At 35.7% G+C, this 27,064-nt stretch overlaps 1 protein-coding gene across 1 annotated transcript; it reads left to right on the top strand.

Annotated features, from left to right (window-relative positions):
• The first annotated feature begins 1,415 nt into the window (after positions 1–1,415).
• amfra (autocrine motility factor receptor a) lies at positions 1,416–22,454 on the top strand. The gene is made up of 13 exons (XM_056451514.1): positions 1,416–2,239; positions 5,111–5,203; positions 6,805–6,969; positions 8,959–9,111; positions 9,198–9,238; positions 10,291–10,423; positions 11,124–11,257; positions 13,533–13,643; positions 14,122–14,312; positions 16,453–16,556; positions 16,637–16,771; positions 17,063–17,253; positions 19,617–22,454. Exons 1-13 carry the CDS (start codon positions 2,006–2,008, stop codon positions 19,792–19,794), a joined length of 1,863 nt encoding a protein of 620 aa, XP_056307489.1. The 5' UTR covers positions 1,416–2,005; the 3' UTR covers positions 19,795–22,454.
• Positions 22,455–27,064: the final 4,610 nt, after the last annotated feature.

The raw sequence follows: 27,064 nt of genomic DNA, 5'->3' as shown, positions 1-27,064 counted from the left end.
TGATTCTATCATGAATTAGCATGTTTCTAGCATGATTTTAGCATCCTGCTATCATGACTTTAGCATGAATTAGCATGTTGCAAAGACTAGAACACACAAGACGTATCACTTGTATAGTTTTAAATGGGGAAAACTGGTGAATTAAGCCCCGCCCACTAGTACAGGAGCCAATCAGTGATCACTATAGACTGATGTTTCTTCAGGGACGGGCTCTGAGCAGATTTTGTGTGATTCGAACATTTAGAAACGAAACTTATGAGACAGTTGTTGTTCAATCTTATTGGTAATTCATAATATGTAATGAAGTCGTAGGTTTGTCAAGCAGTTTTGGAGAATTTAATATTTTTTCATTCATACAGAATGCCAGAGTATACTGCCAGGGAGGCGTTTCAAAGATGGCAGCTGAATGAAATGCCTTAAAGGGTCTTTGCATGGTGTTAGCATGAATTAGCATGTGCTAGCATGACTAGCATGCTGTTAGCATATTTCTAGCAAGATTAGCATGTCAGTAGCATGTTAGAATAATTAGCATGTTTTAGAACAGCTAGTCACAGTCTACGGGACAGATGCTAGGGTGTTGTGAGTTGTTGATAGGGTGTGGCTAAGTTAAAAGGTTATCAGTGAATGGCTGCTGGCTAGTTATGAGCTTACAAATGTTGATCCAATGTTAAGTCAATGACAGTCTTTTACAATTCAAGTCTATGGGAAAGTTGTTTGTTTCATGATTTCTAAAATGATTAGAATAATTAGTATTAAAAAGATGCTATGCATTTTATTTTAGTGCTATAAAGCACATTAACAGAAAGCATAATAAAAATAGGACTTTTTATGAAGTAAACAAACAATTAGCATTGTGTTAATTTAGCGGAAATTTACTGCAATAATAATAATAACTCACAGAAATGCACTGGAATTCAAAAATTGCACATAATTAACTGGTATAATTGTTTTTACGTTTAAAATATTTTTTTTTAAATGTACAATTTTAGTAACTAAGTAAAACTACAATAATTAAGTATTATTAAGATGTTAAAACATTTCATCTATTTTATTTTAGCCGTATAAAGAATGCTTATGTGAGGTAAACAAACAATTGCTGTTGTGCTATTTTGGTACCACAAACTAAAATAATAATAATAAACTCAGACATGTATACATACCATATACTGATATAAATGTTCGTTTTGAAGTTTAAAACCTTTAAAACAATTCTACATTCTGGCGAATTATATGTTGTTCATTATTTATGTGAGGTAAACAAAGTTTTAACACGAGGTTAACGTAGTTAAAAGACCATTGTGCTGTTTCAGTCACAATAACTTTAATTATTTATCGCGTAATGTAATTTAAATACCTGCTATTTGTTTACATCTGAAGCCCCGCCCATCGACACATAATCGCCCGAAGACCAGAAAATGACGTCAAGCGGAGGCAGCGGAAACAGGTATGAGTGACAGTCAGAAAGTGCCAGAAACAGCCAGAGAAACAGATATAAACATGACCTTTCGTAGGTTTATTAAACACCAGCAGATCTCATAATCACCGTCGAGCGTCATGGGACGCGGTTAAACTAAGTCCGACGAGTTTGTCGCGTTTAAAGCAGTCCGCGGCTAAAGCAGGTTAGCATTAATGCTAACGTTTTAAATATAAGCGACCGTTTTGTTTTTTTGCAATGTACATATTCACTAACGGCTCGACAGTTTCGTTTAATGTCGTTTAAACGTAGTATGTAATGACATTGTGTTTTTAGCCTGTGTTTAGCCAGTCTTCCGCGTTAAATCTAACGTTACGTGTCCTTTAAGTTGTTGACACATCACAGCAAGCCGCCGTGCGAATGTAAACACGCCTAAAATCCTGATATCTGTGTGTATTTAAGAGGAGTTTGAATTGTGAAGGACTCGGACTGTCATCAATAAAAGGACATCATCAAGTTTCTCCTGGAGCAGAGTTCAGAAGGCTGCTGTACGCGTGGAACTGTGAGGATCTGAGCTGATCTGTGGTCAGGATGCCTCTGCTGTTTCTGGAGCGTTTCCCCTGGCCTAGTTTGCAGACATACACGGCCCTGTCCGCCCTCCTGCTGGCCGGGACCGTTCTGAGTGCCTACAGCACCGTCAGAGACTCCGAGTTCAGCTCTGCCCTCAATGAAGAGTCCCAGGATGAGGAGCTGAAGCTGGAGAATCTGGGAAATGTGGCCACCGGCGTCCTGCTGCACCTCATCACTGACAGCCTGTTTGTTTGGGTGGGTAAGGAGCAGTGTTTAGTGTAAGAGTGCCCAAACACGCTCTTGGAGGCCAGTGTCCTGCATATTTTAGATCAGTGAAGTAAAGTTGGTTTTATATTTGCACATTCTTCAAACATGCTCCTTAATAATATAATTTCAGAAAAGTATTATGTGCAAATTACAAACAGGGAAATCATACTAGCAGCCAATGATTATCAAAGTACAACATTGTTGGTCATTTAAATAATGCTAATGTTGTTTTGAAGTCATACTAGCATGTGATTTCAGACTGAACATTCAAATTAGCATTGTAAACAATAAAGGGACTGTTGAAATGAACACTGTGCCAATCTAAAACCAACTTTACCTCAATTTTTAGATCCAACTTAAATTAGACACACCTAAACCAGCCGACCAATCTCTTATTAAGCTTACTAGAATCTTTTGTTTGGGCACCCCTGGTTCTGAGTTTGGGTATCCCTGGTTTAGAGTAATTAGAAGCAATTATCAAGTTAGGTCGCACTTTATGTTAAGTGGCCTTAACTACTATGTATTTACACCAAAAAATAAATAAAATGTACTTTTACTGTGTTCATAATGCATTGCAGAGCACTTCTGGTGTGCTTGAGGTGCCATACGGATCGGGTTAGGTACAGGTTTGGGTTATGTGTACTTAAAGAAGTATTTACATATATTTATTATGGTTGTAATTACGTGCATGTATTTAATCAATCATAAATACTATTCAAAAATGTGTAGTTACACAATAAGTATATTGTAACAAATGATTAATTTCAGTGTAAGTACATATTAGTTAAGGCCAGTAATTAAAACAGTGATTAAATAACTTATAAGCTGGAAAAGTAAATTAAGGGCGGCACAATTCTGAGAAAATTTGAGTGTTGATGTTGAGTGTTGCGATTAATGATGTTTCTTATAATATAACTAACTTTTAAAACACTATTTTTTCTGCAATTAAAAAAATAATTTATGTAATGATCAAACCTAAATAAATTTGTAATAGCTAATTATGAGCTAATTAACTGTTCTAAAGGTAATCTAATCTAAAGGTGCAAACATTTAGACTTTAAAACACCATGAATGACTGAAAACATCAGCAGAAGTTCTGATTGTTATTGGCTGTTGTCATTTTCCTCTCTTTTGTTTCCAGGCATTTGTCTTTATTTTCAGCTCTGAGTTCAGCTAATAGCACCTACAGGAGAGGCAGAGATGAAGATAGGAAATGCCACTTCTGATTGGTCAGATTTGGATAAACAACCTATGAATGAGCACACAAATGCTTGGCACATCAAATTAATTTAATTTATTGCACCCTTCTTCGATGTAGCATATACTATTATCACAATGACTATAATTTATTTATATATCATGCAGCCTTATAAGGGATGACTTTTCATTTTTAGGTAATTGTATTACCTAATATATAATATACAAATTGCTACAATATTTGACTTAAACTTTCACATTTGATTTATTGGATGTTTGTGTTCCAGATGGAAATACAATGTTTGTCAAGCTTTAGTTTCTTTTCTCAAATAAATATGTTTCAAATCAATATTAAATACGATAAAGTTTATTTAAAGTAGTTACCTGCAACTTACCATCTCTTATGATAGTTAATGTGATTAATCGAGCACGTCTCATGCATTTTACATGTAAAAACTCCACCGGGATGTGGCTACTATTTTAAAACAGGACAATAAAACGGTAGCATTCAAATGAACTGTAATATGTCATAGCTGTACTCGCATTATATTTGTAGCCCAACCATATTAAGAAATAACTTAAGAAACTCCTAAAAATAAAGGTAAAGAAATTGTAACTTTTTTGCGACAGTGCAATTATTGAAAAAAAAATCATAAGATCTCAGATTTGTTCTTACAGAGTACCCACAGGGTCTTAAAAGCATTGAAAAAGTCTTAAATTTGATAATCTCAAATTAAGGCCTTAATAGCCTTGAATTTTGTATACAAAGTCTTGGATTTCGTTACAAAGGTCTTATTTTATTCATTTAGTTTTGCCTTTACTAGTATTAAGTTTATAACATAACAAAAGTAACCATTACTAGTGTAGGCTAATTAAAAATTCATGCAGCGTAACATGGACTGCTCCTCGTGCTCCACGTCATTGCAGCTATTCTCGTGTGGAAGCAACAAAAACTGCATCTATCACTAAATTCGGATTGGCTCCTTTTATAACTAAAGAACTGACTGACCAGGTCAATAAGCCCAACGGGTTTGTGGTCATGTTTGACGAGAGTCTCAATAGGATGACGAAAAGTAAGCATTTGGACCTTCATATTCGCTACTGGGTGGACGACCACGCTGTTGCATATGTATTAAATATAACTGATAATTAAAATAAAATGTTTTATTTAATTCAAGTAGCCCACTTGTACATTATTTTCTAGAGTTCAAAATTTATACAAATTTAACATTTTCACCTTTTTATGTGCACCTTTCATGCTTTTGTCGGAATGGGTACGAATTTAGCATTGAATTTCATTTGAAATGATATTAAAAAGGTCTTAAAAAGCCTTGAATTTCATTTGGAAGATCCCAGGTCCCTGTCTTAAGAACATCTTTGAATTTTTCTTTTAAAAAAATGTAAGTATAGCTATAACTTATTAATTACAGCTACATTTTAATTGAATCACTTCTCGTTTTCAAGAAAAATATTAGAAAACAATAGAAGAAAATTCCCACAGAGATTTAAAGAGTTTGAAAACAGAAGAAAATGCCTGTTCAGAATGAATTACTTTTTAATTGTTGTGAATCCTGCCCCAGAGCCTGCCCCATCATCAGTAATAATTGTTTTAATAATGGTGGTGGTTTTCTTAAATAAACATTAGTTTGTTTTATTCTGCAGGTGATGGTGAACACCGCCTGCTGCATCCTGATGTTGATAGGAAAAGTGATCCAGTGCATTGTGTTCGGGCCACTGAGAGTCAGTGAGAAACAGGTAAGAATTATTTAGAAGCCTAACTGATTATTGTGAAGCATGCTGCTGTTTTAGGCCATTATAGTGCGGGCATTACATCTGCTTGCCTATATGAGGACAATCATAATGCATTCAAAATCTGAATGCTGTCTTATGCATTTCAGGTTTGTCTGAAAGAATTGTTATTTAGAAGAAAAAAACACTTTTGACTAATTTTTAATATGTTACCATGTTTTTACTGCACTGATAATTGAGAAATTCTCTAACTGCACATGAGCCACAGCCAAGAAGCTGTGCAACAGATCTGTCCATGCAGCAGATGACATTTATACGTGTATAACAGTTACTGGAATGAATGGAACTCATGATTGCTCTAAACTTGTCCAAATATATTGAACTTCATTTCAGACCAAACAACATGGATATTAACCTGAATAATATAAATATACGCATGAAATGTTTTCTGGGAAAATAATGTCTTTTTTTTACTATTAAAATTCACAGTAAGATGAGAAAAGGGGTTATAGCTTCATGCTGTAATATTTTGTCCACACACGCACGCACACACGCACACACACACACACACATATTTTTATATTATATTATAATTTATTATATTTATTATATTATTTTATATAACATTATTTTATATTATATTATAATGTTTTATATTATATTATATTATTACATTATATTATTTTATATAATATTATTTTATATTACATTATTTTATATTATATTGTTTTATGTTATATATTATATTATTACATTATATTATTTTATTTATATCATATTATTTCATATATTATATTATTTTATATTACATTATTTTATATTATATTATATTGTTTTATATTAAATATTATATAATTTTATATTACATGATTTTATATTATATTATATTGTTTTATATTATATATTATATTATTTTGTATTACATTATTTTATATTATATTGTTTTATTTTATATATTATATTATACTATTAGATTATATTATTTTATATTATATTATATTACATTATAATATATTATTTCAATTATAATATTTTATATTATATTATAATATATTTATATCATATTATTTTATATTATATTATTTTATATTATTTTATATTATAATATATTATATTATTTTATATCATATTGTTTTACATTATTTTATTATATTATATTATATTATATTATATTATATCATATTCTCTGAAAACCTAATAAAATGTATTAGTTTCCATACAAGTTTTACTCTGGAAATGTTTGCCACATGCTGAATAATGTTACATTAATAATAAATATATAAACAATTAAACAATATATATTATGACACGTGATTTCTGAAGGATCATGTGACAAATTGAAGCCTGGAGTAATGATTTTGAATATTCAGCTTTACATTACAGCTATAAATGACATTTTGCAATATATTCACATAGAAACGTTACATTAAATGATAAGAAAATTGCACAATTTGTAAAACAAACAAAACCATGAACCTCTTTCTAAGCCCAGAGTTTTAAACAGCGTTATCTTTCCTTTAGGTTCCTACAAATGTTAGCATTAATAAACATTGACATGCTTTAAAGATTTCAGCTGCTTTCTTTGGCTGTTGTGTGTGTGTGAGCAGCACCTGAAGGATAAGTTCTGGAACTTCATCTTCTACAAGTTTATCTTCATCTTCGGAGTGCTGAACGTGCAGCGGGTGGAGGAGGTGGTGCTGTGGTGTCTGTGGTTCTCCATGCTCATCTTCCTTCATCTGATGGTGCAGCTCTGCAAAGACCGGTTCGAATATGTGAGCGCAGCGACTGCACCACATCAACACACACCAATGCTAAAGTTCCGAGTTAGACATAATCGACAAATTAAAGCGACAGGTCACCCACAAATATAAATGTATTCTCTATTTACTCTCTGCTAAGTGCTTCCAAGTGGTTCTTTATCTTGAACACAAAAGAAGATATTTTGAAATATGCTGGATACTTGTAACCACTGACATCAATATTAGGAAAAACAACTATTGTGGCATGTTCTTCCAAAGATGCCAATTAAACTTTAGTATTTTAAACTGGAATATTGCATAAAACAATGGCGATTTCCATCCAATGAGTCCAAGAGAGCAAAATGGTGACTTCCTGATAAACTGGAGCAAATATCAGACAGAGAAATGTATTTGGAGAAAATACTTTTGCTATATTTTTCTTTTCTAATAAGTTGCTTCCTTATTCCTACCTTTTATTTCTTCCTTAATTTTTCCTTTAAAGGGCACCTATGGTAAAAAATCTACTTATCAAGCTGTTTGGACAGACATATGTGCATGTATGGTGTATAGACCGTCATATTGGGGTGATATAAGCACACCCAGTGCTTTTTTTTTTTCAATTTAACAACATGAAAACGGTGGACCAATTGGAGCGGTTTTCAAACCAACCGCAACTTTACGTAGGAGAGCGGTCCCCCCACCCACCAATATTGATTAACAGGCGCATCATCATATCCTCAGTTTGTTGATTCACGTCCGCCATTTTCAGCGTGAGTCGAAGCGATATCACTAAAGGAACACCCTAGCTCTATTTATAGATGCAAGGCTCATTGGGCTCAACACAAGATCAATATTCTCATATATATTCTCTATACTTCAGCCGTTTGCATTTCTCGCCATCCCAGAAGCTCCCTGTGATCTTAACTAGCATGCGTTTTATAACTCTAAACATAGGTTTCTATCAGGGTACAAAAGTCGACGGCTGGGCGCTGCGGACCGCTGCAGAAACCTATGTTTAGAATTCAAAAATGCGTGGCGCGACGATTCGGGACACTTCATGTATCTGCCGCGCCACAGAGAGTGTCTGGTGTGCCGTGTCGCGGCTTCGAGCGGCGCATCCGGTGCCTCAGTCAAAGTTAATTCAGTGTGCGTGGTTATTAGTTTCTGTGTACAAGCTCGGCACTTGAAACTAGCACACAGTTGGCTGTAAAACTGTACAAAGACACAAATGATTTTGTACTCTCTGCTTGGTCTGTGTCCGAGTCGTACATGTACGACTGATTGCTGATCCTCTCACACCAGCTCCTTCTCGCAGTCTGCCTGTCAGACTCTGTTGCAAACGCAGAGCGGGTGAGCTCATGGCCCCGCCCCCTTGTTACGTTGGCGGGAAGCCGAAACTAATCTACATGTGAAGCAACTCACCCATAAATCAGCGAGCTGTGGACACGCCCCCAACATGACACTTTTTCACACATTATAATAAACAAATCTGAATTGTGTTTTAAACTGAACCTAAACTGGCACACTCAGAAGAACCATAATATTAATATTAAATTATAAAAAAGAGATGAACTATGTGCCCTTTAAGAGTCACTTTTGTCCCTACCTGCCTTATTCATTTTCTTATTTCTTGTTTTCTTCTTCTCTTGCAGCTCTTTTTGCACCACTATATTTGCTTCTTTTTGTTCGCTCCCTTGACATTTCCTAGCTTTTCTTCCTTCCCTCGTTCCTTCTAAATCTCTCTTTTTCTCCTTGCATTGTTTACTTTCTTACTGATTTCACTTCTTGCTATATGCATCTTTTCCTTCTCTTTTATTTCCTTACTTTCTCATTTCCTTCATGCTATTCTTGTTTTTTATTTAATACGCCTTTTCTTTCTTGCTTAATTTTTCTCTCCTTTTTTATTGATTTTTTTTTTTGCTTTGCTTTGCTTTGCTTCATTTTTGTTAAGTAACTAATAAGAAACGCATGACTTTTAGTATGTTTGGAGTATTTATTATATGATATCACTTCCTTCGCCAGCTCTCGTTTTCTCCGACAACGCCGATGAGCAGTCATGTGCGAGTCCTGGCTCTGCTGGTGTCTGTATTGTCGTGTTGTGGTGGTTTAGCCGTGCTCTGCGCTCTCGTCGGTCATATTCACGGCATGCACACCGTCGCTTTCATGGCGGCCGAGGTGAGAATGCTTCAGAATCCTTTCTAATGATAATTTTTCCCTCTTCATTGGTCATCTTGGGTCAAACCGTGTCTCCTCTTTTGCAGTGTTTGCTGGTGACGGTGCGCACAGGACACGTCATCATACGGTATGTGCTCTAATAAAAACACCAACACTTTTGCTCAGTGTCTGGCATTAGATTAGGGATGAAGAGTACACAAAACTCTGATCTCAGGCTCTAATTCACAGTTCAGTTCAATTTCAGGACAGTTTACACACCAAAAACGTTTATTTTACATTTGTGAGCATTAAAATAACTTTACAATAAGGATGTATTAGTTCATGTACTCACTAACATGAACTAATAATGAACAGTACATTTATTACAGTATTTATTCATCTTTCTTAACATTAGTTAATGAAAGTAAAGTTGCATTAACTAATGTTAACAGCTAAACTTTGCACAGTTAACAAGGTCCAAGGTAACAAGCACTACTTTTGGTGTTAATAATGCATTAGTAAATGTTGAACTATGATTAATAAATGCTGTACAAGGATTGTTCATTTTTAGGAAATACATTAAATAATCATTTTTAAATGAGTCCAGTATTTTGTGATAAATATATGTTCAAATAAAAATGGGAAAAAATAGAATAAAACATGATAATTATTATTTTTTTATTAATATAAAAACATATATAACAAATATATTCAAATTAGTTATAGACCGATATTTCAGGCATTTGAAAAAGCTAATGATTAAACATTTGATGCAAAATTTCTGCTCTGCATATCAGTCATATTAGTTGAAGAATATACTAGTTTCATTCAGGTTTTCAGCAAGCAGACTATTTTGTATTAACTGTATTTAAAATAAACAAGAAAAATTTTAATATACAAGTTGCTAAAAGAAAGTGTAAAATTAAAGCATATTCTTAATATTTATAAAAACGTTTATATGCAAAAATGTGCTGGCACAGACTGAGCACTAAAGTCCAGCAGTGTCAATTTTACATGCATGTCTGTTTGACTACGTTTTATAGTGATAATGATGGGCTGTGATGTCAAATAAGTGTAAATGATTGTGCATGTGAATCTCCAGCTCTTCTTTACCGAACCCAAAGTCTTGTACTGAAATGGTTTGGTACTAATATGTACCATTGCATCATGAATCTGAAGGGTTTCGTCTGTTATTTCCAGGTATTCAATTCACCTGTGGGATCTGAACCACGAGGGAACCTGGGAGAACAAGAGCTCGTACATTTACTACACCGATTTCATCATGGAGTTGGCAATCCTCTCCCTGGACCTGATGCATCATATACATATGCTGGTGAGGAACGACAGATGCAGGACCTGATACGCTTTTCCTTCTTCACTTAAATATGTTTCTAATATATATGCTTTAGGGTTGCACAATATCTTAAAAAAATTGCGATAACAGTATATGAGAGGTGCAATAAATTACATTTATTTTATTTGCTAAGCAATTGTGTGTTTCATGCACAGTCTGCTTGACCAATAAGATAGGGCTACACTATTTTTTTCCCACCTTCTCTGTAAATGCTCTTCTGCTATTGGCTGGGGCGGCTCAAAGGTGAACCTAGGTCTATCATTACATAAATAAATAATAATAAAACATTTGTTAATACAGATAACATTTCTATTTAATAACAAATATTATCATCAACAAAAATATTGCACATTTTCCTAGTATTTTGCAGCCTTATTTTCTTTAAGCTATTCATATGCTTTCTGGCACATCTTTGGCTTCATACTTTTGAAACAAACTTCATTTTGTGAATCCAAAGTGTTTGAACAAAGTGGACTTCTTAATAAAGTCCTGAGAGTGTCTTACATGATGTTCACTGACCAACAAGAAGCTCTTTAAACTTGTGTCTTTGATTTGTCATGTGGTTTTCCAGCTTGTCTGATGTCTCAAATAAACACCAGTAGCAGACGTGACTTCTCTCTTTGTCTATGAGTAGTTCTGATATCCTTCTGATCTTGTTGTCTGGGTTTTCTCAACGCAGCTCTTTGGAAACATCTGGTTGTCCATGGCCAGTCTGGTGATCTTCATGCAGCTGCGGCATCTCTTCCATGAGGTGCAGAGACGAATCCGCAGACATAAAAACTACCTGCGTGTTATCGACAACATGGAGTCCAGGTGAATGTTTGCTTTAAGACTAACGAATGCATGGTAAAGAATAAAAATAGTGTTTAGGTCTAGATGTAAAAATGTAAAGAGAAAGAGCAGATCTCGCATAACGGGAGACCTTTTCAGAGTTTGGGACCAACCACAAAAAGCCTGAATGTTTTTTAGCCAAAACATTATGCTGTTAGCATTAGCAGCTAAAATGATCACAAAAAAATCTTTAAATATGCACAAGGGTTAATGTTACGAAATGTTAGCCCTGTGTTAACTACTAGACGTGCTAGTATATATGTTAAAAAGTGTAAACAAACTAATATATGTTAGCAAAATGCTAGCAATGCAAGTAGCATGTTAGAAATGTAACAACTCGTGTTACCTATATTCTAAAAGGTGTTAAAATACTAAAACCATGATAATAAATGTTAACCATGTTCAAAACATGGTAGCGAAATATAAAACATGTTTGCTACTTGTTTATTCAACATGCTAGGAACAGTAGCTAGCAATATAATAATGCTACAAGGTGTACAACATGTTAGCCAAATTGTTAAATTATGTTAGCAACATGCTACACAAGATTAACACATGTTAGAAATGTTACATATGTGAGCAATGTATTAAAATATGTTGGAAACATGGTATCAATGTTAGCATCATAATAAACATAATATAAATATCCATGTAACATGTTAGCCATCTAAAATGTAAGAAATATGCTATGAACATGGTAAAATGTTTATTCATGTTAGAAAAGTTACATATGCTCATGTTATTTCATTTTAGCATCATGATAAACATGCTAGAAATACCCAACATGTTAGCAAAGATGTCAAAAAATATTAAAAAGAAGGTGTTAAAAACATGTTAGCTGTGTAAACATATTTATCTTACCAGAAACATGCTATCAATAAGGTAAGATGCTAATTCTTGTTAGAAAAGTTACAAATGTTCATGTCATTTCATTTTAGCATCGTGATAAACATCCCAGAAATATCCTACATGTTAGCAAAGATGTCAAAAAACTAGAAAAAAAGGAAGATGTTAAAAACATGTTGGCTGTGTAAAACATGTTATCATACTAGAAACATGCTATCAATAAGGTAAGATGTTTATTTTTGTTAGAAAAGTTACAAATGTTCATATTTTATTTTAGCATCATGATAAACATCCTAGAAATATCCTACATGTTAGCAAAGATGTCAAAAAATAGAAAGGAAGGTGTTAAACATGTTGGCTGTGTAAAACATGTTATCATACCAGAAACATGCTATCAATAAGGTAATATGTTTATTCTTGTTAGAAGAGTTACAAATGTTCATATTTCATTTAACCATCATGATAAACATGCTAGAAATATCCAAAAATTAGCAAAGACGTCAACAATTATTAAAATGGAAGGTGTTAAAAACATGTTAGCTGTGTAAAACATGTTCATCATGTAAGAAACATGCTATCAATACGGTAAAATTCATGTTAATTCATGTTAGAAAAGTTACAAATGTTCATGTTATTTCATTTTAGCATCATGATAAACATGCTAGAAATACCCTACATGTTGACAAACATTTTATCAAAGTAAAAAAAAAAACATGCTACATGCTAATTCATGTTTGCAACATTTTAACCATGTTACAAACCAACTTTACAATCAATATTTAGTTCGATCAAAATGCCTTTAAACAGTATTTTTATGTATGTATGCATGCTGGAAATACATGTTAGCAAAATTTTTAGCAAAATATAAAAACATGCTCATGTTAGCAACATTTTAACTGTGTTATAAACCAACAAAATACCTATATACACAGTATTTTTAATGCAAGAAATACATTTTAGCAAAATGAAAAACATGCTAATTCATGTTAGCAACAATTTAACCGTGTTATAGACCAGTTTTACAATCAAGATTTAGTTTTGATTTAGTTAGCAAACATTTAAGCAAAATATAAAAACATGCTAATTAATGTTAGCAACATTTTAAGCATTTTATAAACCAACAAAATGCCTATATCAACAGTATTTTAGGCATGCATGCTAGAAATGTTTGTTAGCAAACATTTTAACAAAATATAAAAACATGCCAATTTATTGTGATGCTATTTAATAAAAATGGATGACTTTTATTACTGTGTATTTAATGAAAAGCATGAAGAAACACAGTGTAAAAAAATCATCCAGAAAATGGTGCGTGTGTGTTTGTGTGTGTGTGTGATGAATCAGTAACGCGCACAGCTCTGATGTAAAGCAGATCTGCATTGTTGACTGGAGCGTCTCTCCTTGTGTTCAGGTTTGCTGTGGCGACGCCTGAGGAGCTAGCCACTAATAATGATGACTGCGCCATCTGCTGGGACTCCATGACCACAGCACGCAAACTCCCCTGTGGACACCTTTTCCACAAGTGAGCATTAGCCATATGCACATACACACACACTCTTAATGCACAGTTAGTATGTAACACTTCATAACTACACACTACAAATCATTTATTAAGCATTAGTATGTGGTTAATTCATTTTTTTTGTTAAGCATTAACTCTACATTAATAGATCTTTATATATACATCCACAAATGCTGTATTCTTGACTTACACTCACCGGCCACTTTATTAGGTACACTGTCCAACTGCTCGTTAACAGAAATTTCTAACCAGCCAATCACATGGCAGCAACTCAATGCATTTAGGCATGTAGACATGGTCAAGGCGATCTGCTGCAGTTCAAACCGAGCATCAGAATGGGAAAGAAAGGGGATTTAAGTGACTTGGTTGAACGTGGCACGGTTGTTGGTGCCAGACGGGCTGCTCTGAGTATTTCAGAAACTAGTTAGTTATTATGAAGTGTTACCAGTTAGTCTGAGCGTCTGCTGTTGGTGTGCAGTTCCTGTCTGCGCTCGTGGCTGGAGCAGGACACTTCCTGTCCCACCTGCCGAATGTCACTGAACATCCATGAAGGTGGGCGGGAGCGGGAGGAAGGTCAGAGGGAGCCGCTGGAGGACAATATGGCTGCTGCTGGAGCAGCAGACGCCCGGGCACACATCAACCAGCACAACCACTTCTTCCACTTCGATGGTGAGGCATAAATCTCATCTAAACTATGTTTTGATTTTCAATCTTTCAATCAGTCTTTGTTGCTGACATGACGTTAAATAAAAAATCATCATCATAATCATCACAGTAGGCATGGGACGATGACCGTTTTCAAGGTATACCATGGTTTGGGGAAGTCAAGGTTTTAAAAGCACCAATATTTTCTGCTATATGTAAGGTTTTTAGGACAGCAGTATCTCCAGCAGAAAATATATCCAAGAATGGCGTTTTAAATGGTAAAGAAATCTGTATTTTCTATACTAATGAAGACGGCAGAAGTAAATGATTCATTTGAATTATTCAGCCTGACATGTTTACAGCTCAAACATATTAAAAATGCTTCTCAAAATAAAATATATTGTGTTCAAAGGGGGGAAAGCTTTAGTTTTTTTACCCAGACATTTTAAAAGAATCACAATATCGTGAAACCGTGACATTTTATCCAAGGTTATCATACTGTCAGAATCTTATACCGGCCCAAGCTTATGTAAGGATGGGTTTTAACCACAGCGGTTCGAGCTGTAGTTCTGCCGAATGACTGAAATGTTATCAGTATGATTGTGAAAAACTGTACATTTCTAGTCAAACCATCCTTCTGCAATTTTATACCAAAAACAGAAATAAGGGCAGCATTAATAGCTTAAACATTGCTATTATGTGATTGTATTGCAATATGGAGCAATTAAGTGTTAATGTTAAATCAAAAGTAATTCACAAACAACAACGACGATGATAATAATAATAACAACAACAACCACGTAGCTTGTACCTACCTATTGTTACCACTTGTGCCTGCCATTTTAATGATTTGTTGTTTAATTTTTTTTAACTACTTTAACTACTCTTATCTTATATTAAGATCTACTTAACCCTTTGCCTGCCCGCTCTACCAAATGGTTGACCATGTTTTTATTGTTTTAAAGAATGACTGTTTTAAATAATGGCTTGCACGCACAGCATTGTTGGTTCACACAAAAACATTTAAACAAACACTTGATTTTGGTTTTATTGTAAAAAGAAAGCATGTTAAATGAGCATCTGAAATATTTTATGGCATACTTAAAAAAAAGGGGCGGGATTTAGTATTTAAAAATGTTTTATTTAATGTTTTATTTTTAATTTTTTTTAATAAATTGCTCTTAACTTCATATTTTTTTATGTACTTTTACCATAAACCGACATATGGGATGTGAATTATGGGATGTGTTGAAAAAAATGTGTGTTAGCTAGCGACATTAAGAGTTAAGAAATGCAATCTAAACATTTTTTTTTTTTCTTGGTGGGGTAGTTGAAGGGTTAACTATGTCTATTTTAGTGCTTAACTATGCTTGATTGATTGTATAATTGTTGTATTGTTTTTAGGGTGACAATTTTAACATCTGTCCAGGGACAACGAATGAAAAATTATCATTATTATTATCGTCGTTGTTGTTGTTGTTGTTGTTGTTGTTGTTATTATTATTATTATTATTATTATTATTATTATTATTGTCGTCATTATTATTGTTGTTTTTATTTTATTATTAATCAGATGCACTTTTGCACAAAAATTTCATTGGACCTAAAACAAAGCCTTGGGGCACTACGGTCATATAAATGTCACCCTGGAGCGCAAAACCCATCATAAATGTCCATTTTTGGAAATTACGATGCATCATCTCAAAGCTGAAAAATAAATAAGCTTCTCATTGATGAATGGTTTGTTATGATAGGACAATATTTGGCTGAGAAAAAGCTTTGACAATCTACAATCCGAGGGTCAATCTACATCCTTAGATAATTGCCTTTAAACTTGTCCAAATTGAGTTCTTAGCAATTCCTCTTACTAATCAAAAATTGAGTTTTGATATATTCACAGAAGGAAACGTATGAAATATCTTCCTGAAACATCATCTTTACTTGATATTCCAATGATTTTTTGGGATAGAATTAACAGATCATTTTGACTCGTACAGTGTATTTTGACTGTATGCAAGTTACTCAGATCATCTTTTTACATCACAGGAATACACACTATCCCACTGTCAGTTTTTGTGCAGTATCATACATTCTGCTTTAACAGATACACACACAGTCTTCTTTTAATGGAAGCCTGCTCTGACGTCTGACTCTGTTCGCGCAGGTTCTCGTATTGCCAGCTGGCTGCCCAGTTTCTCAGTGGAGGTCATGCACACCACCAACATCCTAGGCATCGCTCAGGCCAACAACTCCCAGCTTAACGCCATGGTGAGTCTCTCTGACAGACCTGATAGCCTCATCTTAGGTGATCAGATCATAAAGCTGAAGATGCTGCTTATGTGTTTCAGGCCCATCAGATCCAGGAGATGTTCCCGCAGGTGCCGTATCATCTGGTCCTGCAGGACCTTCAGCTCACGCGCTCTGTGGAGGTCACCACCGATAACATCCTGGAGGGACGGATTCAGGTGCCGTTTCCCACACAGGTCAGAAATAATGCTCAAACCTTCGTCCTTTATCTCATAGCTGTTTTTCCTGAAATTCTCCCATATTTAACCCTTGTGTATTGTTCAAGTTGACTCCCCTTTGGATATGTTGGGGGCTGTTTTTGCCCCCATTGACTTTCATTATATTCTCTTTTTTTAATTGCAAAGCCATGACAGCCTATGATCATGCGTTCTTGATTGTTTTGCTGGTTTCAAATGTGTGTTGTTGACATCAGTCGCAGGTAAAAATGTCAAATGAAGATGCATATTCTAACTATACTCATTTAAAAGTCCACAGATCGCACACCCATACAGATGAACGCGGCTTCTGAAGACGCAGCCGGAGCCAGCAGCGGTTCAGAGGTCGCGGCTCCAGAGGCTGAGGACTTTGAGGTGCGAGGGAGCCGCTTTTCCAAATCCGCAGATGAGAGACAGAGGATGCTAATGCAGAGGAAAGAAGAGCTGCTCCTAAGAGCTCGCAGGTGAGTCGACGAGATGCTGACGATACTGCATGAAACCACCTTTCCACCATCTCCAGCTTTCGAATACAGGTGTTGTATTTTTCATTTGGTTTGATTTTTACCTTCACCAGCCTGCAAGAAAACATGCACAAGTGCTTTTAATTATACAGAGCCACGTTGTGTGGCCTTTTTGTGTGTTTAAATACATTTACTCCTGTATTTAGCATCCAATTGAAAATGCTTCGTAATGTTATGTGCCCGAGGTGCATAAGATTGGATTAAGAAGTCTTATTAACAGCCGGTTATCCGATGTGAACTGAAAAAACATATTGACAGCATTTTAATGCAATATTTGGTGATTTTTAAAATAGCACGATAAAAGATTTACAAACAATTTACCAGGTCATTTTTAGTAGGAACAACAAAGTAGGTAAGAGATTTTCAGCACAGCACATGGGGTTTGACTATCCATACAAAACAAATGCATTTGAGAGAAACAATGCTAATAAAGCTAAATAATAAATGTTTACATAATCATAGACACCCATTTTGTAGAAATGATGTTCATTTTAGTGAGTAAGTATTGCCAATTTTTACCTGATTTTACAGCATCACATCCAGTAAGGTGACAATATTATTTATAACCCAACCTGAATATCGACATCTTTCCAGAAATTCTGCATAACTGTATTAATTAATTTAAGTAATTAAGTAATTAACTGTATTAATTAAGTTATGCAGAATTTTAGATGAGATTTTGAGCAGTGTAAATAATGAGAAAATATGCTTAATGACACCTATTTTATAGAACTAGTGTACATTTTAATGGGTAATTATTGCCAGTTTTTACCTGATTTTACTGCATCACATCCAGTAAGGTGACCAATATTGTTATATATATCTAGCCAATTCCATGCATGTTCAATAAAAAAGGTCAGGAGAGAGTTTCTTTCAATTAAAAAAATATTAGTAATTAGATACAAATTCATATTTCGAGCACTGGGTTACGTTACCTCAATGCAATACAAGAATTACATTCAGGAGGTACGCAACTAACTTACATTTCCCTGACTCAAGTATACATACACAACTGATATTAACAGGGGGAGTTTTGTTGTAACGTCACTTATCAGTCATTCGGCAGTCTTTTGGCTCTTGTACCCAAACATACTTCCTCTTTTTGCAACCCTTCTCTGCACACCAGAACTGAACAGTTAAGTGACCTTATATATTTAATATATTCCACAACTTCTACAAGCATCAAGCAGTAAGAAAGTAGTAGTATGCTTGGTCAATATATGGTATCATATATTAATCTGGTAATCTGTTGTTAGTCTAACCATTTTTCTAATAAAATATAAAGGCAATAAAGTAATGAAAATAAATTCTTTTCCCCACACAACCCAACTTGAATTTCAACTGTATTACTCTATTGTTATGCAGAAAAATGCTCTGTTGCAAGCAGATGACCTCTGGTTTCTTGATTTAAATGAGATTGGGGGGAAAGGGGTTAATTAGTCAAGTATTGACCTCATACTTCACTTATAAGTTGGGGGGGACTTTTTGGATCAAGACTTCTGGACTCATTCACTTCCATTGGTTTTTACACGCTGTAAACAGCTTATTATGCTGCTTCATTTTCATATTATACACTACCTGACAAAAGTCTTGTCGTGGATCCCAGTTGTGAGAGCAACAAATAATAACTTGACTTCTAGTTGATCATTTGGAAAAGTGGCCAAAGGTGGATTTTTCCCATGAATCATCTGTTGATCTGCATCCCAATTATCACATATACTGCAGAAGACCTACTGGAACCCACATGGACCCAAGATTCTCACAGAAATCAGTCAAGTTTGGTGAAGGAAAAGTCATGGTTTGGGATTACATTCAGTGTGGGGGCGTGCGAGAGATCTACAGAGTGGATGGCAACATAAACAGTCTTGAGGTATCAAGACATTTCTGCTGCTCATTACATTACAAACCACAGGAGAGGGCAAATTCTTCAGCAGGATAGCGCTCCTCATACTTCAGCCTCCACATCAAAGCTCCTGAAAGCAAAGAAGGTCAAGGTGCTCCAGGATTGGCCAGCCCAGTCATCAGATATGAACATTATTGAGCATGTCTGGGGGAAGATGGAGGAGGCGTTGAAGATGAATCCAAAGAATCCTGATAAACTCTGGGAGTCCTGCAAGAAGGCTTTCTTTGCCATTCCAGATGACTTTATTAATCAGTGATTTGAGTCATTGCAGAGATGTATGGATGCAGTCCTCCAAGCTCATGATGGAGTCCGACACAATATTCATTCTGTTTCCACTGCAGCATGACTTTATATTCTAGACTGGACATTATTTCATTGTATAACACTTTTCTCTCTTTATTAGACGATATCTGCACAAAAAACCTGAAGATGGAGACGTATATTCTGTTCCTGGCGCTGATAATGATGACTCTATGCCCTCCATTGAGGACGAAGACTCTGATTCAGTGACCCTGCGGCGCAGACGACTGGCAGCCGCCGCTGAGAGACGCATTCTGAGACAGGAGCCTTCCCCATTCTGAGCCCAGCAAACACATGCATGAATCAACTGTGATGCTGAATTTTGGGTTGATCAACTATGATGCAACTATATATGTACCCATCCAACATTACAACTAATATATGGTGGCATTGGCACACCAGTGAATTACAGTTCAATTTCAGCTAGCGTCAAGTTAAACGAGGCACATGCATTATTGGTTCATGCATCTGCCCTAGACAAAAATCTTGTACGTAAATAAGAGCATGGATAGCAGCTCATACACAAAAATGGGAGGGGCTTTTATTTTGTTTATTTTTTGAATGCTGCGTTTCTTAAACATCTTTATAAACGAGTTTTAACAAAATGGCGTTGCATACTAACAGTTGGACTCTGAGTCTGGAGCTTAAACAACAAACAGCATGCTGGGGCTTTAAATTTAGAGTTTTTTCTTCAACCGGCTGTGGTTTAGCAGTGTTTGAATCGGCTTGCGTTGAGTCTTGTATGCTTACAATGCCATCTTGGCACTTTAGAGCTGCAGAAGACTGGAAAGTGGCGTAGATTCTAGAGCAGAGTTTCTCAACCATGTTCCTGGAGGACCACCAGCACTGCATGCTTTCCATGTCTTAACTAAACACACCAGATTCAGATCATCAGCTCGTTAGCAGAGACTGAAAGACCTGTAATGAGTGTGACAAAGGAGACATCCAAAACGTGCAGTGCTGGTGCTCCTCAACCACATTCCTGTGGAACCACCAGCCCTGCACATTTTCCAGGTCTTCTTAACCAAACACGCCAGATTCACATCATCAGCTCGATAGCAGAGACTGAAAGACCAGTGATGGTTGTGACAGACAAAGGAGACATCCAAAACGTGCAGTGCTGGTGCTTTTCCAGAAATGTGGTTAAGAAACACTACTCAATTGCAGTGTTTCTCAACAGTTTCTCATCTCTCTATTCCTGCGGAACCACCAGCCCTGCACATTTTCCATGTCTCCTTAACCAAACACACCTGATTCACATCATCAGCTCATTAGCCAAGACTGAAAGACCTGTAATGGGTGTGACAGACAAATCAGACATCCAGAACGTGCAGTGCCGGTGCTCCTCCAGGAATGTGGTTGAGAAACACTGTTCTAGAGCAGTGTTTCTCAACCACGTTCCTGTGGAACCACCATGCCTGCTCATTTTCCATGTCTCTTTAACCAAACACACCTGATTCAGATCATAAGCTCGATAGCAGAGACCAAAAGACCTGTAATGGTTGTGACCGACAAAGGAGGCATCCAAAACATGCAGTGCTGGTGCACCTCCAGGAATGTGTGCAGTGTTTCTCAACCACGTTCCTGTGGAACCACCAACACTACACAATAACCATGTCTCCTTAATCCAACACACCTGATTCACATCATCAGCTCATTAGCAGAGACTGAAAGACCTGTGATGGGTGGTGACAGACAAAGCAGACATCCAAAACATGCAGTGCTGGTTGTCCTCCAGGAACGTGGTTGAGAAACACTGCTCTAAGGTGTGTTATCACATTTTTGTGATGACAAATGAATTCTTTTATGCATTGGTTTAGTCACACGGTCTTGTTTCTCTTGCCATAGTGTTGTCTTTCGAAACAGACGTGCTTTATATTGAATTCATCTCGCATTCTGAATTTGCTTTTGGTGTTTATGTGTGAGTGTAATAAATGGGGGTGCCCCAGGCTTTGTTTTAGGTCCGGTTAGGTTTTAGTATGACACTGTGATTTCCGTTTTGTGCAGGAGATTCTGATATAAGCATATATCCTTTAATTAGGGTAGATGCTGTATTAAGCTTGTTTTCAGATTAAATCGAGAGTCTACCCTGACTAAAGTGCATTCGTTTGGGTTTTGCAAACAAGACGCACACAATAACGGTGTGTTTTGTAGCATTTTGTTGACGCCGTTGCATTTGAATGGTTTTAAATACCTTTATTATGTACTAGTACCTATAAATGCTTGTGTTTTTACTGGCCACATGGCATTGATGATGGATTTTCGTGGGATAATTTGATATGGACAATTCAGAGCGAGCTTTATTGCGATTTTTGCCTTCTGTTAATTAACCGTAAACCCAAACTTTATTAAATTGACAACTTATTGGCTGTAAAGCCTATTCGTCAACCTCAAAAAAAGAAGAGTACGTCTTCAGAATCGTCTCTGATGTGTTACACTGTGAATCTTCTACTCTGTCATAATTTTATTGGACTTTCTTTTTTATTTTTACCTGTCATGTGGACGTCCTTTTCTATGCATGAAGTCACAGACTGTTTGTGTTCATGTCTGTTTATTGTTCAAGTTTCCCAAAGACTTTCCTGCTGATTTACTTTACTGAAGCTGGTGGTTGTGACGCCCGCAGGTTGCTGTATAAATGTTTCGGTTGCACAGATGCACCTTTCAACAGTATTTCTTAAACTTTCAAATGTGTTAATGACGTCCACTGGGTTGGTTCAGATAATAATAATACACGTTTTGGTTGAGCTTCAGGCCGTTTCGTGAAAACCAGAAGGAATTGGATTGCTTTATGGACACACTTCATTCATTTGTGCCTCAAATCTACAATGGATCAATAATAGTTTGATTTGTGTAAATACTTTTGTAATTAAAACTGTACAAATATGTGAAATGATCCTGTACAAAATTAAAGTCACAGCTGCTTTAGGAGCTTTTACCCACATTTTAGTTTCTCTGCTTTTTTTATTTATTTAAACTACTTAAAATTCATGCATTTAAAGGGATAGTTCACCCAGAAATGAAAATGCCATCTTTTATACATTCTCCTCTTGTTCCAAACTTATTTTGAGTTTTTTTTTTCTTTTGTTTAACACAAACAATTGACTTCCACATTTTTTATTTATTTATTTATTTCTTTTACGGATGTCAGTGTCATTCTTTAGACCAGTGTTTCCCAACCCTGTTCCTGAAGGCACACCAACAGTCCACATTTTCAACCTCTCCCTAATCAAACACACCTAAATCAACTCATCATAACATCAGAAGAGACTCCAACACCTGAAGTTAATGGGTCAGAAAAGGGAGACATCCAAAATATGTACTGTTGGTGTGCCTCCAGGAACAGGGTTGGGAAACACTGCTTTAGACAATGTCAATCCATATCTTGCTTTGTGTTCAACAGAAGAAAGAAATTCATAAACATTTAGAACCACTTGAGTGAGTGAAATCATGAGGAAATGTTCATTTTTGAGTGAGCTCTGTCTTTAATAAGTGTGTATTTAAATAAACCTTTCCCTTAAACGTAAATATATTTAATAAATGACTACTATATTTTGAAAATATTTGTAGAGTGTGTAGATTGGCGCTAGAGGGCGCCACAGATCCATCAGAAATCAAAATAATACATTGAATCTGCGACAACTGCTTGCTGGTGATTTCCTATGGACACCAGAATATACAGTAGATCTTAAAAGAGAGACTTGTTATGGGTTGATTTTGCGTTGTACAAACCAATTCCTTAATGTTATTAGCTTGGTACCTAATATTAAGGTTCATTAACCGTCATTTGATCTGGATGTAAATTTACAAAAGTGTAGAGGTGAAAGGAAAAGAGCTGATCAACTACTGTGATGAAGAGAGCTCTATTGATGTATTGACTTACCTCAGTGTCTAATGAAGAGCTCATTGATTAACACTTTAGCACCATCAGGACTTAAAGCTGAGCTCATCAGTTAAACCATTTGTTTATAGGTTTCTAGACTTATAATGAAGAGTTTACTTCATATTTAATTTATCAAAACTAAAATAGCCACTCCATTGCATTTAAACCTACAATATACGGGCTTATTCTGAGTTTTACCCCAGTGAATACTAAATATCATGCACAGTCCCCAACGTGTAGGCTAGTCAAGGACAAAAATCCATGCATTTATATAGGTTAAGTACTTTTGTTCTAGTCTGCATATATTGTGTTGGTGATTAATTGGTTTGTTCATGTCCAACAACAAGATCTCAGAGGGATTTAATTGTTAGTCAATCATGAGGTAATCCATCTGCCTGCTTTATAGTTGTGAAGGCACATATTGTGTGCTTTTAACACTGATTATTAGCCTAAAGTGAACTGTATCTGAATCGCTGATAATGTATATGGATGATAAACTAATAATAATAATGAGGGACAGGGTGATTTTCCAGATATTAATTACTAATACAATTGAGAAACTGCTTTGTTTATTTATTGAGCAAAAATAAATGTTATTTACAGACGATAACCACTAAATTGTTATACAGGGTCTAAAAAAAGTCTTAAAATGTCTTACATTTCTAAAACCTAATTTTAGGCCTTAAAAAAGTCTAAAATCAACTTAAATTGTGTGTTTGTTAAATCATTTTAAAGGGGTCTTAATTTTCCATGTAAAGCTATACCCAATTTGGCCAACCGTACTACAATCACTAACAATATATTGCAATAAAAGTATTAAGACACATTTATTAATTAACTCTATTTACTTCATTAATATGGTAATAATAAGATTTAGTTATAGTTTTATTATTTGTTTTTAACTTGGCTATGAAAAAAATCTTAAGCGTTTAGCCTTGTGTAAGTCTGAAATTTCATTCATTATGGTCTTAAAATGATCTTAAGTTTGACTTAAAACCTGTATAAACCCTGTATATAACAATAGTTTATATAGCAAATATATAAAACAATAGCGTCAGGCAAGTGTAGAGCAGAAATTATTTGATGACATTTTAAAAGACCTCACCTGAACAAAAAAACTGATTTATACATACTGTAGTGTACCTGAATTTATCTGCTGTGGTAATTAAATATAATCTCTATATGGGAACAACATCCAAAGTGTGACCCTATGTAGACCATTTTGAGGGATGTAAACAAAAACAATGCCAACGTATTTCCTGTTTTACCATTTTGATCTAGCTTCCAGGTTTCCAAAAAGAGCCACATATTGAGAAACAATGTTATGAGAGCTTTTTAACATTGAGTTATGATTGAATTGCCTCTTGTTGCAGTTATGATTATTTACACAGAATGGCTTTGAAGAATAACCCTTCCCTCATAAATCCCAAATATACTCGAGGGGTTTATTTTTGTGACTATTCAATGAAGCAGAAAGGGTGACATCTTGCTTCACTTTTTGAAACATAAAAATAAACGTAAAAAAGCATTTGAATTTGATTGGAATGATTAATAAACCACGCTGTAAGCCCACAAATGTGTTAATGTGCTGTATTTAATTCGACATTTGTAGTGGTTTTAAGATATCAGACGGCGACCGTTGAAAAATTCATGTTAGCGTGACGTCAGACGCATCTGTCATAACGCTTAGAGGTGTTTGAGCTGGATGGCGGCGGGAAATGTTTCCCCTGAGTGCTTTTACACCGGCAGAAATCAATAGCGGCTCTGCTGTCACCCTCTCCGCTCCACGACTGCTCTTCAAGCCGGTTTGATCTGTCTCTCCGCCGCTTCTCACGGGGACTAGCGAGAGCCGTCACTAAATCATGTCAGCTTCTTCTCTCTGATTTTCGCGGCTTTTCTGTCGCTTTTCCCGCGCAGCGCGGATGGGACGCGAATCAATAGCAACTTTGATTTCGCGCCATCTGAAGCACCAGCTCGCAACTTTGAATGCTTCCATTACCTCAGTTTAACCTTTTTTGAGCTGAAAGAATAACTTTGAGAAGCTCCCTCTCTCTGCGTAGGTTTTTTTTTTCAACTTTTAACAAGTCAGTTAACATCGTTTTGTAGAGCCAGCGAAGCATGAAAGTTCACAGATGATTGACGCTATAAGGAGATGTGTTGTCAAACGAAAAATAACTAGCTTATTCATCCAAAAATTGAAATGTCATCATGTATTCGTGTTGTTCCAAACAGTTTTATTTGCTTTCTAATGTGAAACATGATGATATTTTCCTTACAATGAAATAGGATGGGTGGCTCATTCATTCATTTTCCTTTGGCTTAGTCCCTTATTTACCAGGGTTCACAACACAGCGTAATGAACCGCCAACCTATCCAGCATATGTTTTACACAGTGGATGCCCTTCCAGATGCAACCCAGTACTGGGAAACACCCATACACACTCATTCTCTCACACACACGAATACACTACGCCCAATTTACTTTATTCAATTCACATGTAGTGCATGTGTTCGAACTGGCGGTTAGACCAGAGGAAAGTCACACCAACACGGCGAGAACATGCAAACTCCACACGGAAACACCAGGGCTCGAACCAGCAATGTTCTTGCTGTGAGGTGACAGTGCTAACCACTGAGCCACCATGTTGCCGACGGGTGGCTCATAAGATGTATTTCAGGCCACTTTCGAAAAATATTGCCAAAGATGGTAAAAGGGCTACTCATTCACTCTGAACTAAGCTACATTATTTTTGCAGAACGTTTTATCAATACGGGTTGAATGCGATGGAAAAGCAAACAAGTGCAGATTTGTACAGCATTTGACCCACTTTAAATGGTGTCTCAATCAGACTGTGAAGACCATTGATTTTGAAGAAGCCAGATCTTAAACACAGAATGACAGGTCAGTTCAGCGGAAATGCCCAGACTGGCTAATCGAAATCCACGTAGCAATACATAGGGGTTGTTGCTAGATCAGATACAGTTGCGGCCAAAAAGTGAACAAAAATTATTTATATTATTTATTAAATTGATAATTTATTGTATTTTATTAACGCCTACCCCAACCCTAAACCCAACTTTCACTGTAATGTAAAAACAGTAATTATACCGAATATTATTTATGTTTTTTATTAAATTACCCAATCAATTTTATTAACGTCTACCCCCACCCCAACCGTCACAATACTGTAAAAATAGGAATTGTTGTTATACAGTGTTACAAAAATCTTAATATATTGATGTGCATACTATCTAGACCCAAAGGCATAGATATTTACATTAGATGTCACCTACTGTGTTGTTGTCTATCGGAAGGAATGCGTCAATAGAGCCGCCATTTTGGTACAGGGTAGCGCTCCTTTGAAATAATTGTGGGACCAAGATGCATCCAGAGCCCAAGATATATATACACAGGTCTTGATAAATAATGTTATGAGAGCCGTTTTAACGTTAAGATGTGATTGAATTGGCTCTTGTAACAGTAATGATAGCAAGCAGGGCATGTTTATGGGCCAGTGACATCGCCATATTGAAATGGTCTACAGTGCTTGTCGTTGAAAATGTGGTTAAAGTTACAGACCTGTTAATTAAATGTACCTGAACTTGCCTTTTTAGGGAAGTGACGAAGTCATTTAAAGGTGATTAAATCGTCGTGTGAGCTAACACGTTCA

The sequence above is a fragment of the Danio aesculapii genome, chromosome 25 (genome assembly GCF_903798145.1).
Source record: "Danio aesculapii chromosome 25, fDanAes4.1, whole genome shotgun sequence".
In the NCBI taxonomy this organism is placed as follows: domain Eukaryota; kingdom Metazoa; phylum Chordata; class Actinopteri; order Cypriniformes; family Danionidae; genus Danio; species Danio aesculapii.
The sequence above is the reverse complement of the archived record's forward strand: the minus strand, read 5'-3'. Positions and strand labels throughout refer to the sequence as shown.

Excerpts from the sequence above, each read along its gene's own strand:
- amfra (XM_056451514.1), top strand. The coding sequence starts at position 2,006 with ATGCCTCTGCTGTTTCTGGAGCGTTTCCCCTGGCCTAGTTTGCAGACA. Across the intron at positions 10,424-11,123 it reads TGCATCATATACATATGCTG|CTCTTTGGAAACATCTGGTT; the intron begins GTGAGGAACGAC and ends TTCTCAACGCAG. Across the intron at positions 11,258-13,532 it reads ATCGACAACATGGAGTCCAG|GTTTGCTGTGGCGACGCCTG; the intron begins GTGAATGTTTGC and ends CCTTGTGTTCAG.